The sequence below is a fragment of the Lissotriton helveticus genome, chromosome 10 (assembly GCF_964261635.1).
Source record: "Lissotriton helveticus chromosome 10, aLisHel1.1, whole genome shotgun sequence".
Lineage (NCBI taxonomy): Eukaryota > Metazoa > Chordata > Amphibia > Caudata > Salamandridae > Lissotriton > Lissotriton helveticus.
The window spans coordinates 916,218,279-916,234,336 of NC_136071.1; the positions used below are offsets into that span (position 1 = coordinate 916,218,279).

Consider the following 16,058-nt stretch of genomic DNA (forward strand, 5'->3'; position numbering starts at 1 on the left):
AAAAAGTATTCACTAGCCGTATTAAATAGGTTAGTCTACAAGCAATAAATAAATAAAAAAGAGAGCAGTCTGCCCTTCTAGTAGAGGGCTACTTACACATGAAAAAAAGGTTATACAGATTTAGAAAAAGGTTTACCAAATTAACAGGAAGGAAGTAATTTACCTAGAACAATAGACCAAGTAACTTTCCTGAGAGTAGTGTCAAGTCTTCTCGAGATGTCTGATGATCCAGTTCTCTAATTCTCCGCCAGACATACAACTACTCCATCTCGAAGAAAAGGCAGAAGTTTAAATATACAAAAGTAATGTGATTCAGCAACTTATGAAGAATAGTATGCATACACTGCATGAAATATATAAGATGAGCATTGGCCAAGAATTGTTTGGGTATGAGCAATTGATAGACAGTCAAGCAGACTCATGCTACTATTAGTATTTTAGAGGGTGGGATCTCAAAAGTGAAACACCTGTTGTTGTGTTTTCTTGCAGTTCCAAATCACGCTACCAGAAGGTCAGAACACATACCCAACTGAAAAATTGAAAAAGCTTTGTAGAAGCTGGACCACATTTATTGGCTGTCTCTTCTCTTTCCACAATCTCCTTTCCCCCCTTGGCACACTTCTATATGTGGAATATTAAGACTTGGCAGAGGTGTTCAGAGAGGGGCATTGGGAACTAGCGTTGTTCTGCTGCTGTGCAATGCAGTCAGTAAACAAGGGACCCTGACAGGAGATTACACTTTTCACCACCCTCTAAAACAGGGGTCTCCAAACCGGTCCTGGAGGGCCGGATCCATGCCAGATTTTTTGGATATCCCCATTGAGATACATGTAGTTATTTTTAAAATCTGGCATGGATCCGGCCCCCCAGGACCGGTTTGGAGACCCCTGCTCTAAAACCATGCAACGCAGAAAAAAATTCTTGACCTTGAACAGCCCTTTGTATTTATAGAGACCTCTGCCGATTCCACCCGGCTTGACTTTGACCAAGTCTCCTACTGTGATGCGACCCCCCCTATAAAAGAAGGATTATCAATACGAAACATACTACTCTCACCACTGTTAGACACCCACTCTTTTATCCATGCAGAAACTAATTTTGTACCTGGGAATCTCCCATGCCTTAATTCAAAAGGAGACTTAACACTCTGAACTTGCTTAATAGTACAATATGCCCACACCACCTCATCCAATATTTTCTGCACCAAGCCACCAATTACACACGCCATCTGAATTATACCTTGAACACATCTCTTAGCTCTCTTACATAGGCCATTAACTTGTGGGTTGTGCAACGAGGTGTGATGATAAATGAAACCACAACTCTTAAAGAAAGTTTGCATATCATGTGAAACTAACTGTGTTTTATTATCAGTAATAAGAACAAAGGGAACCCCCTCTTCATGAAACAAACTGCCCAAATATATTATGCTGCTTTCAGTGGTGATCTCCTTCACAAACTTTACACACAACCATTTGGAAAAAACGTCTATCGCCACAATAGCAAATCTGTTGCGAAGAGGCAATTCGGCCATGGGGCCAATTAAATCTAAGCAGATGCTATGCCACACTTTACCTGGATCTCTAATATGACCCATTTCAGTTCTGCAGCCCACCTTCAATCTCTTCTCTCCCTCCTTGCAAACTATACACTTTTCAACCCATGACACCACTTGCTCATCCATGCCTGGCCACCGAAAATGAATTCTGGGGTGGCATTGGGTTAAAATCTGTTTCAAATGACCTATGTGACAACAGTTTCCTTATTAACCCAAAAGGTGGAATAAATCTTCTCCCCTCATCAAAACATTCCCTCCACAAAGAGACAACTCATTTAACTCATTAACGAAAGGACGCACCAACACAACAACACAACTATCTCTCCTAGATCCAAGATTAACCAAACTCATCACCACTTTAAGAACATCATCTACTTCCATTTCTTGATGCCATTCTTCAATTGTGAATGCCCCTTCCCCAAGCATGACCGCATCTTCCACAGAGCAACAGCACCATCATTTTCAGAATTGGAAACAGGGTACCCATCAACAATTTTCCAACCCACAGACAATCTGAATAGGAATCAGTCTGAGAGTTTCTCCAGACATGAACATGTTCAGCTTCGTACTGGTATGCCTGGAGTTTGGCAGCAAATCTTGCTAATCTAGAAGAACCCCTGCCAGCATATCCAGGGGACAACATTTTTACCAGGGGCTTGTGCTGGTCGGAGGATAAACTGACCACCCAGGGAATGTTGCGTTTTGAAAAGCAACATAGATCATAACCGCCTTACTGTTGCATATAGGCAGAAAGCCAATGAACATAAGTACATCATGAGTACAACAATATGTTTCTTAGTGCAAGGTTACATAAAAATGTTGTAATGTGGAAGACAGAAAAAATAACGAGAGGTGTTTCAATTGTACCCATGCACCCTAGGTTTCATATTGCAAATTTGTCTTTATGCATAACATTTCTGAGCTGAAATCTGAGCAAGCCCTGAAGATCAGTAAGTGAAGGTTCAAAATGAAACATGCCATAAGAATTGCACAGTGGCGGGGCAAATTTAAGCAAGCACTAATGATGGAAGAGTAATGAAACAAAATTCAAACATGCAGGGTTACATAAAAATGTTGTAATGTGGAAGACAGAAAGAATAACGAGAGGTGTTTCAATTGTAACCATGCACCCTAGGTTTCATATTGCAAATTTGTCTTTATGCATAACATTTCTGAGCTGAAATCTGAGCAAGCACTGAAGATCAGTAAGTGAAGGTTCAAAATGAAACATAGCGAAACAAAAGGGGATGATGGACGGAGCATTTGAGCTAATCAAACACTCACCCCCAGTCAACTGATCTGGGTTTAATTCACCACCATTCTTTAGCCCACTGAGCCACCCCATTTCAGACATGGCTATATGCAAATCATCTTTAACAAAAGAGGGATGGAGAGGGAATAGTGGATTCTGTCTCCCCTAGCAACTATCATAAACAAAAGGAATCCACTAGGTGGACGGCGGCTGTTACCACAATGGTGGGGAGCAACCAGTGTTGTTAAAATACCCCTCACACACCAACAGGCCCCTTGGTGTCATGCTTCATCATCGGGGTCTTCGCAAACCTCTATGGAATGCGGCGTGCTACGACTTCACGACTACGCAGGAGCACTTTATGAGTGAACTATGTGTTTGGTGTGTGTGAGGGTACCAAAATGTGAGTGGTGAGGTGAAAGTGAAGGATTAAAAAATACCTGGCACGTGAGTGCAGAAATTTTTTTTTAATGAGTCTCCGGCTGGTATTATTAAAAAGAGTGCTAGAGTGGTTGTGGTTTACTAATTAGGGTAACCCAACCAAGTTAGTGCGTCGACATGTTTCGGAGTTATGGAACTCCTTCTTCAGGACGGGAATATGCACTACTTATCCCCACCTTACTCACATGTGTGTAGATTTTAAAAGTGTGCTCTACAAAAATAGATATGGTGAATAATGTACCTATCTATGTTGGATGTACGGTCCGTTGCGCCCAGTTGGCGGTTCAGGATACCTGTAACAGAAAAGTCATGTAAAACACGATGACACAGATTTTTGTGTCCATACTGTGCAAACACACAGAAGGGTAATAAGGAACAAAAGTGAAGGTCCAGGAACCCTAAGAATTATTATTAAACAGGATAATACATGTTCTCGTATTTATACTGTGTAAATACACAGAAGGGTAACAAGGAACAAAAGTGAAGGTCCAGGAACCCTAAAAAAAGGAAAAAAACGAACAACATATAGACTGAGACACAAACACATTCAAAGTATCAGATAGGTCTTAGAGGGTATGGTTTCTGACCCAATTGTGTAGCTTACTTATTAAGAGAGGTCCAATGGCCTCATGAGCCACAGCGTGTTGGGGGGTCCGTTCTACCCGATATGGCAACCTGTGAGGTATTTAAGGGAATGGATCAAAAGGTTTGTAATCCCTCGATAATAAAAGATCACACACCATTAGGCTTGTTCATACATCCATGCACACTCACGGTTATTCACAGGGCTGTCTGGCTTGCTCCCCCTCCACGCGGCTCCGACGAGTGAGGCTGTGAACTAAGGAGCGAGTTTAAATAGTCTCAGAAGACTTCAATTAGCCCCTAATTGGAAGCGGAAAAGGCCCATAACTGGTCCGGACCCCTAGTCTGCATTCCGCATCTGCGCGCACCGGGTAGGGTGTTCCCGTGTGGATGCGCATGTGCGGAGGAGTAGTGTTAAAGTGGTGCGCATGCGCCCCTGCTCTATTCGTCAGTGACAACCCTAAGTCGCTTCGCGCATGTGCGATACCGGTGACAGACCGGACTCAGTGTCTGCCGCCTCGCGCATGCGCGGAGAGGGTATAATTGCCTGTATTCGAATCGATTTAACATAGAAACCTCGTGTGTTACAAGGAGACGAGCTGAGATCGCTTTGGTGACAGTAAAAGGCGCCATGTATAAGCCGCCTACACAAAAAGGGATAATGATAATATTTAACCATGGGCATTAAGGGGGGAAATGTTACAAGTATTTAAAGCCTGGTAACAAGCCGATTAGGAGGTAAATTTTCAAAACAAAGACTAATGGACTACATCTATCACTGGACCCCTATGAGCCAAAAGGAACAGTAGGGTTTTTGACCTGGATGTTAACGAGGATGTCCTCCTGTGGAGTGAGTATTGAGGACAGGGAAAACTAGAAAAAGAGTTTGGAGGGAGATGGTTAACAGATCTCTGGGTTCTAGGCAAAAGTGGTGGTTATTTAACGCAATTGGCTACATGGAATGGAGTAGGTGTTTTACAGATCTCGGCGTGCTTGGCAAAAAATGGGGGTTATTTAGCGCAATTGGCTCCATGGAATGGAGTCGTTCAACCCAGTCACATCTGAGCCCAGACGGAACACCCATCTTTGTTCCTTCTCAAACAAGCCTCTTTCAGATTTCAATTGCTCAATAACAGTCCAATGTATATCATTCACACAGTGCTGTGCCTCCAGGAAGTGAGATGCCATTTTCGTTGTCTGTTTTTTGCATCTCACATTGCTCTTGTGTTCATTAATTCTGGTTTTGACTGCACGTGTGGTCATTCCTACATACTCTTTTCCGCAAGGGCATGTGATAAGATACACCACATTGCGGCTGTTGCAATTCGTGACAGCGCGTTGTTCCCATTTCTCGCCATTACTAAATTCAAGAGTCAGGCTTTTCTTCGTCAGGTGGCAACTATTACAATTCCCACATGGGTGATGCCCATGTAGTCCTTTTAGCCTTGTCTGCTGTGTTACATTGGTTTGAGGTCTTGTATGGACCAGGATATCCTTCAAGTTTCTTCCTCTCCTATGTGCAAAGATGGGTTTTTCCAGATCTAAATTCACACTCGTTAGGATGCGCCAGTGTTTGTTTACCAGTTTGGATACCTGGTTTGACACGGGGCTGAAGGTCGTGACACAGACTGGTCTGACAGATTCCTCTTTTGGTGGGTTGTCATCTAAAAGAGCTTCCCAGTTGTTGTTCCGGGCTCTTTTCATAGCCTGGTTAATGATCTTATCTGGGTATTTCCTCTGTTGTAGTTTTTTGCTCAGATCCAGTGCTTGGATTTTGTACTTTCCCACATCGCTGCAGTTCCGACGTAGGCGAAGGAACTGTCCATATGGTAAGTTCTCCCTCAGGTGACGTGGATGAAAACTGTCGAACCTGAGGAGGCAGTTCCTTGCTGTCGGTTTAAAGTGTGTCTCTGTCTTTAAATGTCCAACCTCATGATAAATGTTGAGGTCTAAAAAGACCATGGACTCATTGGACATTTGATGAGTAAATTTCAGGAAATCGTTCTGGCTGTTAATCCATTGCATGAAATCCAAAACAGATTGGTTATTGCCTTCCCATATGACCAAGACGTCATCGATATAACGTTTCCATGACAGGATTTTACTCCTGAACGGATTGTCCTGGTGAAGGATTTTGGTAGTCTCCAGGTGGTGGACATAGAGACCCGCCAGGCTTGGAGCAAAGGTGCTCCCCATGCTAGTCCCATGGCGTTGCAAGTAGAGGGTACCCTCATACTCGAAAAAATTCTTCGTGAGGGCCATCGAGATGCATTCCATCACCACACCTCGTGGGGTATGGTAAAGCCACTGCTTGCTATACAAGACTTCCTCAATGATGTTCAGGGTTTCATCGTGTGGGAGACTGGTGTACAAGCTCTCCACATCGAGGCTCAGTAAGAATTGTGAGGTTGGGTTGAAAGGATGGTCTTTCAGTAATTGAAGGACGGCTTTCGTATCCTTAAGATATGTATCAGTGGCCTGTACCAAAGGTCTCAGGAAGGCATCCGCGAACTTGGAAAGGGGTTCCAAAATAGAAGCGATGCCCGACACGATGGGGCGACCAGGGGGGTTCTCGAGGTTCTTGTGAACCTTGGGTATCGTATAAAAATACGGTACCCGTGGGTTTTTCTGTGTCAGAAACAGAGCCTCTTTTTTCGTGAGCCAATCATGGCTGAGAGCTTCTTCGGTCATTGCTCCCACTTGGATTCGTATGGACTCTGTGGGGTCCTCATCCAGAACCTGATAATTCCTACTGTCTGCGAGGAGTCTCCTGCATTCTTGATCATATGCCGTCATTGTTTGAATCACAACGGCCCCGCCCTTGTCCGCGGGTTTTATGATAATCAATTTGTTTCTTGATAATTCCCTCACAGCCTCGTTCTCTAGTCTGCTCATGTTCTGAAAGACCCTGGAGTCTGTATCCAATTTGCCTAACTCAGTCATGACAGCTTTCTCAAAAGCTAAGACTTCCACTGGGAGCTGGTTATCCTGTGGTGTGAAGGAAGATTTTGGTTTCAAACCCGTGTCTGATGTCTCGACATTAGGTTCTTGGTTATAGAAAAAGGCCTTCAGCTTGATGGTCCTGATAAAATCCTGGACCTCCCTGTGTAGAAGAAAAATGTCTGGTTTGTTCGTTGGTACATAACCTAGACCCTTGTTCAGTACTTTTTGCTGTATCTCAGTTAATGGCCATGGGGATATGTTGATAACTAAGTCCCTCTCTTGCTGGTTGAGGCTTGACCCGCTGTCATGTTTGCCAAGCACGCCGAGATCTGTAAAACACCTACTCCATTCCATGGAGCCAATTGCGTTAAATAACCACCACTTTTGCCTAGAACCCAGAGATCTGTTAACCATCTCCCTCCAAACTCTTTTTCTAGTTTTCCCTGTCCTCAATACTCACTCCACAGGAGGACATCCTCGTTAACATCCAGGTCAAAAACCCTACTGTTCCTTTTGGCTCATAGGGGTCCAGTGATAGATGTAGTCCATTAGTCTTTGTTTTGAAAATTTACCTCCTAATCGGCTTGTTACCAGGCTTTAAATACTTGTAACATTTCCCCCCTTAATGCCCATGGTTAAATATTATCATTATCCCTTTTTGTGTAGGCGGCTTATACATGGCGCCTTTTACTGTCACCAAAGCGATCTCAGCTCGTCTCCTTGTAACACACGAGGTTTCTATGTTAAATCGATTCGAATACAGGCAATTATACCCTCTCCGCGCATGCGCGAGGCGGCAGACACTGAGTCCGGTCTGTCACCGGTATCGCACATGCGCGAAGCGACTTAGGGTTGTCACTGACGAATAGAGCAGGGGCGCATGCGCACCACTTTAACACTACTCCTCCGCACATGCGCATCCACACGGGAACACCCTACCCGGTGCGCGCAGATGCGGAATGCAGACTAGGGGTCCGGACCAGTTATGGGCCTTTTCCGCTTCCAATTAGGGGCTAATTGAAGTCTTCTGAGACTATTTAAACTCGCTCCTTAGTTCACAGCCTCACTCGTCGGAGCCGCGTGGAGGGGGAGCAAGCCAGACAGCCCTGTGAATAACCGTGAGTGTGCATGGATGTATGAACAAGCCTAATGGTGTGTGATCTTTTATTATCGAGGGATTACAAACCTTTTGATCCATTCCCTTAAATACCTCACAGGTTGCCATATCGGGTAGAACGGACCCCCCAACACGCTGTGGCTCATGAGGCCATTGGACCTCTCTTAATAAGTAAGCTACACAATTGGGTCAGAAACCATACCCTCTAAGACCTATCTGATACTTTGAATGTGTTTGTGTCTCAGTCTATATGTTGTTCGTTTTTTTCCTTTTTTTAGGGTTCCTGGACCTTCACTTTTGTTCCTTGTTACCCTTCTGTGTATTTACACAGTATAAATACGAGAACATGTATTATCCTGTTTAATAATAATTCTTAGGGTTCCTGGACCTTCACTTTTGTTCCTTATTACCCTTCTGTGTGTTTGCACAGTATGGACACAACAATCTGTGTCATCGTGTTTTACATGACTTTTCTGTTACAGGTATCCTGAACCGCCAACTGGGCGCAACGGACCGTACATCCAACATAGATAGGTACATTATTCACCATATCTATTTTTGTAGAGCACACTTTTAAAATCTACACACATGTGAGTAAGGTGGGGATAAGTAGTGCATATTCCCGTCCTGAAGAAGGAGTTCCATAACTCCGAAACATGTCGACGCACTAACTTGGTTGGGTTACCCTAATTAGTAAACCACAACCACTCTAGCACTCTTTTTAATAATACCAGCCGGAGACTCATTAAAAAAAAATTTCTGCACTCACGTGCCAGGTATTTTTTAATCCTTCACTTTCACCTCACCACTCACATTTTGGTACCCTCACACACACCAAACACATAGTTCACTCATAAAGTGCTCCTGCGTAGTCGTGAAGTCGTAGCACGCCGCATTCCGTAGAGGTTTGCGAAGACCCCGATGATGAAGCATGACACCAAGGGGCCTGTTGGTGTGTGAGGGGTATTTTAACAACACTGGTTGCTCCCCACCATTGTGGTAACAGCCGCCGTCCACCTAGTGGATTCCTTTTGTTTATGATATATGCAAATCAGTCTGACCCTGTGCCTCATGGGAACAGTACAGCCCGAACTGCCAAGCCAACCGGTCCCAGGATGCTTGTTTCCGGTCCATGGAAGACATGGCTTGGCAGTTCGGGCTGTACTGTTCCCATGAGGCACAGGGTCAGACTGATTTGCATATAACCATGTCTGAAATGGGGTGGCTGAGTGGGCTAAAGAATGGTGGTGGATTAAACCCAGATCAGCTGACTGGGGGTGAGTGTTTGATTAGCTCAAACGCTCCGTCCATCATCCCCTTTTGTTTCAAAATGAAACATGCCATAAGAATTGCACAGTGGCGGGGCAAATTTAAGCAAGCACTAATGATGGAAGAGTAATGAAACAAAATTCAAACATGCAGGTAGGTTCACATAGTGTGATGACAAATCGGAGCATGCCAATGGCACGATGGAGCTGCCATCTCTGTTGTGCTTTAACTGGCTTAAAGTTGTAATTATTGGTTATTTTTTTACATTTTGGAACAATTTTTCTTCTGCTGTAAGATTTGTGTGATCTGTTTTCAGTCATCCACTCAATTCATCAATGCGCGCATCAATATCTTTATTTTCCCAGACATTCAAATACCTTTGAACTCACTCATCCAGTACCTACCCACATGTCACCTACTCATTCATCCATCCAACCATTGAGCGGATATCTCTTTTACACTTCTGCCCATCCAATCAACCACACAAAAATGGCAATCAATGAAATACCCCTTCACTAATCACTAAATAAATCATAACTAAATAATAATGACGAAAATTGGAATCAATATTAGCATTGCTAATGCTTGTGCTTAGTTTTTTATACCGCATCAACTTTGCCTCACTTCAGTGTTCTTTATTAATATATGTTATTGTTTCTAGATTTTTGTAAAAGAGGATGCTGAGAGGAAGACATGGTTTGAAGCACGGGATTTTTGTAGAGCGATAGGAGGAGACTTAGTGTCGCTTAATAACAAGGAAGATGGAAACACAATCTGGCAAATGCTAATGTAAGTACCTTGACTGCAGCAAGTGTTATTTGTTAGGTCTGGGTATGGACAGCTTTTGTAATTTTTATGATTTTATGTTATCAATTCTTTAAAAAAATACAAGAAGAACTACATAGCATGGGCTTTGGGGAAACCAAGGGCCAGATGTAGGTAGAATAGATTTACCGATTCTTAATTACCGGATTTTACAGATTCGGTAATTAAGAATCGGTAAATCTGAGGGACGGATATGTAGGTATTCCAGATGTGCTGGAATACCCAATCGGAACAATTCGGTATTTACCGATTCGGTAAATACCGAATCGGTAATGCCCATTCATTCCTATGGGCTTTGAAGCCCATAGAAATGAATGGGCATTACCGATTCGGTATTTACCGAATCGGTAAATACCGATTTTCACAAGGGTGCAGGGGGTGTCACTTTGACACCCTCTGGCCCCCCCAAAACAGACTCAGGTGCCATGTGGCAGGCATACATGCCCTAAGGGCAGGTCTGCCTGTCATATGGCATAGGTGTGCATGCACACATGTGCATGCACACCTGAATTCGGCATTTTAACACCCGATTGGATTGGGTGTTAAAATACCGAATTTGTAGGGCCTTTGGGATTCTGAAGAGTCCCACCTACATCTCAGATTCTGTAAATTTACCGATTCGGTAAATTTACAGAATCTGTAAAATTAAGGGCCCTACATCTCAAAATCCAATTACCGGTCGGTAACGGCCAAATTCGGCCATTACCGGTCGGTAATTGGCTACCTACATCTGGCCCCAAATTCCGCCATTGGCGTTCATGTTTTTCATGCTTTGCTAATTCCTTAACCGCATGCGTGCGGGCGGAATTCCGCTCGCACGCTGAGATTTTTAAAAACGCATGTTACATGACGAGCTGGGCTCGTCATGAGCGTGCGAGGAGGCTACCTCATGACGAGCCCAGCTCGTCATCAGCGTCGAAGGGGTTAAATAGGCTACCAAGTCCATGATATTTTAAGGATTGTTACATTTTCCCATTTGCGTTATCATTAGGTTTTTGTGATGAGACGCAAGTATTCCTATTGTCAGACTGCAGATTCTACATCATATTCATTTCTTTTTTCAATCAGAATTCAAAATTCATCTTAAGAGCTAAGGCAGCGCAAATGTGAAAATACCCACCGTGAATCAGAGCAAGCATCGTAAAATGGAACAGAGAACGCAAATCCAACAAGCTCTCCAACTAAACAATGAAGGGGGAGATTTACCAAAAAGTACTGCAACGCAGCGCAGCCCCCCACAAGGCAGCGCTGCATTGAGCGACAGGGAGGGAGCAGGAGAGCGCCATATCTTCAGAGATATGGCTCTCCGCTCCCCTTTCCCTTGTGCCCGCGCTGATTATAGCTGCCATTTTTTTCCCAGTATGTACACATGCTGCACCGTGCAGCATGCATGCAAAGTCGGAAAAGGAATGAGAAATGAAAGCATTTCTCCTTTAGTGTGCCATGTCAGAAACAGCAGCAGGATCTTCACAATTATCCTCACAGGGAGGATGGCATAAAAGGAAATTGAAACTCACCCCTGAAGAGGTAGAGATCCTAATAGCAGAGGTGACGAAGCAACAGCACCAACTTTTTGTTAATTCCAAGCTACCTGAAGCTAAAAAAACAGCTTCAGGGAAAGCAATACAAATAAAATCAATGTAGTGGCCCCAACAGTGCGAACTGTTGATGAGGTAAAAAAAAAAGTGGCATGTTTGCAAGACGCGCACAAAAGAGAAAATGGCACACAACCGTTGTAGCGCAATGGTAACAGGCAGGAGTGGCTACTAAGCTATGGCGGAGGAACATTGCCCCACTGCTTTTAAACAGTGGGAAGTAGAAACCTAAAATGATGATATCTTTGTGTTATTATTTTAGTTCTGCTTCCTGCTGCTTTGTGGGTGTGTGAGTGGGTGGGGCTGCTCTGCTCTTTGAGCAGGGCAGCGGTGGAGTGGTTTGCCCACTCAAGCCCGCAATGACTGTTTGGTCGGCCCTCTCGGCCGTCCAAATCAGTCATGAGCACTGTCCTCTTCTCCAGGAAGGCTGCATTGCAGACTGCATGGAGAACAAGCCTAGGCCCCCATTCCCTGGTTGAGCATCAAACCAGGACGCTCAAAACCAGTCACAGTGCTGCTGTAGCGTTGTGTTTGGTCAGGGGACCCTGGGTGCTCACCAATCACAACGCAGCATTGCAGAGTTGTGATTGGTTAGTTGGGCCTGCTTCCTGTTCCTTGATGTGCTCAAGGAGAGCAGGAGCAGAGAAGCCACACCCGGCAAGGTAGGTTTATTTGTTTATTTTTTAAATATATATATTGTATCCCGCTGCGCACATCCCCCGTGGCCCCCTTGCGATCTCTCGGCCACCCGAGAGCCATGACGGCCATCCCTGGCAACAGTGCAGACACTTACATCCCACTAACATCAATGGAGGAGCAAGTAACAGCAGTAATAGGACCAGAACTGGTTGAAGGAGTAAAAGGGCCAGATACAGCTATGATTCTGGACCATACAAGTACCAGTAAGTGAATGTGCAACTTGTATTTATACACATCTAATAGCAAAATACTCACAACAATATTACATCTGCAGTGGAACCCCACTATATATGTCAAACAGATGATCAAGGTCACATGTACTCTTATATCACCATGATCAGACCCTAAAGCAAAAAATATGAAGGGCAAATATTGAGCACATATGGCACTCCTAAAAAATGCATTGTGTAGGTATAGTATAGAAAGAGGTCACAGGACGAGTGGAATCAAGAGTCCACATGCATAATTCTTGATAGAAATTGTGATACAGGGGGGGGCCAAATGTGCAAATGAATGTTTATATGCTAACACAAGATATATCCTAAAATATCTTTACAACACTACCTACCTGCATGTTTTCAGACAGATAACATTTGTGGGTTTTGTACTTGCAGATTCTAGTATATTGACCCTACAAGGGTGTGTTGCATCTACTTTCTGCCTAGCAGCGGGTCCTCCTTTAGGACGGAGGAGCATCTCCCGCATGCTGGACACACGGCAAGTGCGTGAAACAGAAATTAAATAAAATGGTAATGGTGATTACCATTCTAGTGCACCTTGTGTATGAGGATGGGGCAGGGCCATTCCAACTTGAAGACAGTTGCCTAAAATGCGAATGTCGGATTAGCCGGCTATCCTGCCACAACCAGCCCGACATATGCACTTCAGACCTCAGTAATCTGTGAGCTGTATAACAGCCCCAGGGACAGCAGACACAGGCTCCTAACCTGACAAGGAGCGCTGCCTTAAGCTGCTACGACCAATCCTGGAGCTGCTTTCATACATGAGAGCACCTCCATGATTGGTTTTGTTAATTTGCTCACTCTTCATTCTTCACTGCCTAATATATCAGATGTAAGAACACTTTGCATCTCCAGTTGCCAGCTTTTTCGCAATTTCATAACCACTTCAATGATCTTCATTGCTTAGGACACATTTTAATTGTTGTCTACCGCCCTTCTGTAATTTGAAGTATAACAATTCTGCTTTGTGTCTGTTCTTTGGCTTTTGTGTTGTCAAATGTGTTACTAACCTGTGATATGATGTTGGGCAGATAATATGGGATGGCTGCTGGGTACAATTTAACAAATATGATTTGTTAAATAGCTTGTAAATGTTAGATGGGACATTGTGGAATAATTTACATATGTTAATAAACTTCATGCTATAAGTCTTTTTTTCAAATATGGAATATGTGTCCAATGCGCATAAACATTGACATAAATCTTGAGATGGTATGTTATACTTATACTTTGTTGTAGTCAACTTTCAAATGACAACAGTTTACTTTTTTATCCTCGCTCAAAAAAAGATGGCAAAGTGACAGATCATTAATCTTTAAATGTACTTTATTTCTCAAACACATATGTTTCACATTTGGTAGTTCTCTGGAAACAATTAACTGGCAGATGCATTAACATAGCCTTTTGCTATTCCTAAATAGCGATTTTTAAGGAATCACTATTTAGGAATAGCAAAAGCCTATGCATGTAGGAATCGCTATTAAAATAGTGATTCCTAAACATTCCTTAATTGCTACTCGCAAATTGCTAGTCGCAATTAAGGAATGCTGTCCCATTCATTCCTATGGGCCTACAGGCCTATAGGAATGTATTGGAGATTGCATGAGCATTTTGCGAGTACCAGTAGGTACTCGCAAATTGCTCATGCAATTTCAAGGGTGCATGGGTGTCAAAATGACACCCTGTTGCACCCTTGAAATTGATCTATGCACATATGTTGCACACACACATGCCCTAAGGGCATGTGTGTGTGCAACATGAAACTTTGAAAAATGCACAAAAGTGCTTTTTTCAAAGTTTTAGCAAATTACTTCATGGTAATTTGCTCCCCCTATTAGCGAATTCGCTATTTTTTTGACTTTCATGCATTGCATTTAAGGAATCTCAATTTGGGATTCCTTAAATGCAATCGCAATTTAAGGAATCACAATTTAGAGATTCCTTAAATTGCGATTTTTGCATTTGGGATGATGCATCCCAAATGCAAAAATACCGGGTGCAAAGGGGCAGATTCTGAGAATCTGCCCATTTGCTCACGGTATTTACTTTGATGCATATGCCTGTAAGTGCTTGTTTTACTTAGTAAAATTAGAGGTTCAATCTTTAGTACACATCTTGTGGTGTGAAGTTGTAATTCATTCCCCAGGCATGCAGTTACTTTTGCTTTCTTCATGCAAAGAAATTGGCAACAATAGTATTCTTTTGGCATCGACCTTCATTGGATTCCTGTTTGGCATTTTGCCTTTCCTCAATATTTGGTATGATGTGTTCAGAATTTGCTCTAGAAGCAACAGATATGTTCACATTGCCTCAGACTGTGTAATATGCAACCGACTACAAACATGTTGCTGAATGTTGTTTGCCTGTACAATAATCACCCACCAGACATTGTCTGTTTAAAGCTTTTGTTTTCGTGACTGCATACGGTGTAGGATATAATTGTGGACATGCGTTTACCAATCAGAGAGTGGGTGACTAATTCTCATACGACCAGACAGTATTGGCGGACCAGGACCATTATTTGCAGTTAGCACCATCTACGACTCATTACCAACATTGAAGACACGCATGTACTGACATGTAGATACAGTGTATCATGTGATGGTACATTGCTGTGACTCCACTATGCTTTTAGTAATTTTAGTATGACTTATTCATTCATTATTTAATTGATACAGACCACTTGGTGATTAAATTATGTTTTTTGGTACTTTTGACTACTATGTATAATCTGAAACAAATACATACCAAGCGGTACACCTTGTCAATATATTCCATATTCCTTGTCAATATATTCCATGGAATGCCCCTTTCAACCAGAGTTATGGGAGAAATAGAGACATATTTACAAGGGCATGAAAAGTTATGCAGTGTGACTTTAGATTGCCTTGTAAATATGGGAAAGCCCATTGCGCTGCCTGTGTGTCAATAGAAGTGACGCACCGGTGGTGCAACAGGCTTGTAAATGAGCCCCAAACTACCTTAGACCAGTTGCTAACTCCTTTTTGTTTCATAGAGGGGCAGCTACACATGGTTGGAATTGGCCAAACTAGGTATAATTATTTCATGAGCACTGGCAAGTCTGCATCTGTAAAGGGTAGAAAAAAAGTTTTCAGTGATGATTCAGGTAGTTATTTTTATTGGCTTTCCAGATAATTGACTCACTAGTACCATAAGAATTACCATGAAATGCAGAGAACAGCTGACATAGCACTGCTCTCTTTCAGCCGAGACTCCATGATTTCTTTCCCTGAGTGCAGACCACCGTCAGTCCCAACCCTCAAATAGCTGCCACTGGCCCCTTGTGATGTAATGCCCGTGAAGGATGAAGGTGGTGGACAACTTCTCATTTCACCATTCAAGGGGAAACAACACTGTTTGCAATATTTATAGCACCATGTTATCATAAAAGTTTTGGGGGGTTTAAAAATCCTCTCAAAAACAAAAAACATATTAAAACTTTGAAGGATTGCCCATCATTTTGATGGTACCACCTGTCAAACTTTAAATACGTTGACAGGAAGCGCAGTGACGC

At 43.0% G+C, this 16,058-nt stretch overlaps 1 protein-coding gene across 1 annotated transcript in view; it reads left to right on the forward strand.

The window, feature by feature from the left end:
* The window catches only part of LOC144784640 (macrophage mannose receptor 1-like), a 765,034-nt gene that overhangs the window by 337,118 nt on the left and 411,858 nt on the right, over positions 1–16,058 (forward strand). Inside the window, exon 13 of the mRNA XM_078663569.1 lies at positions 9,824–9,951. Coding sequence (XP_078519695.1) covers positions 9,824–9,951 — 128 coding nt within the window. The remainder of the gene's footprint in view (positions 1–9,823; positions 9,952–16,058) is intronic.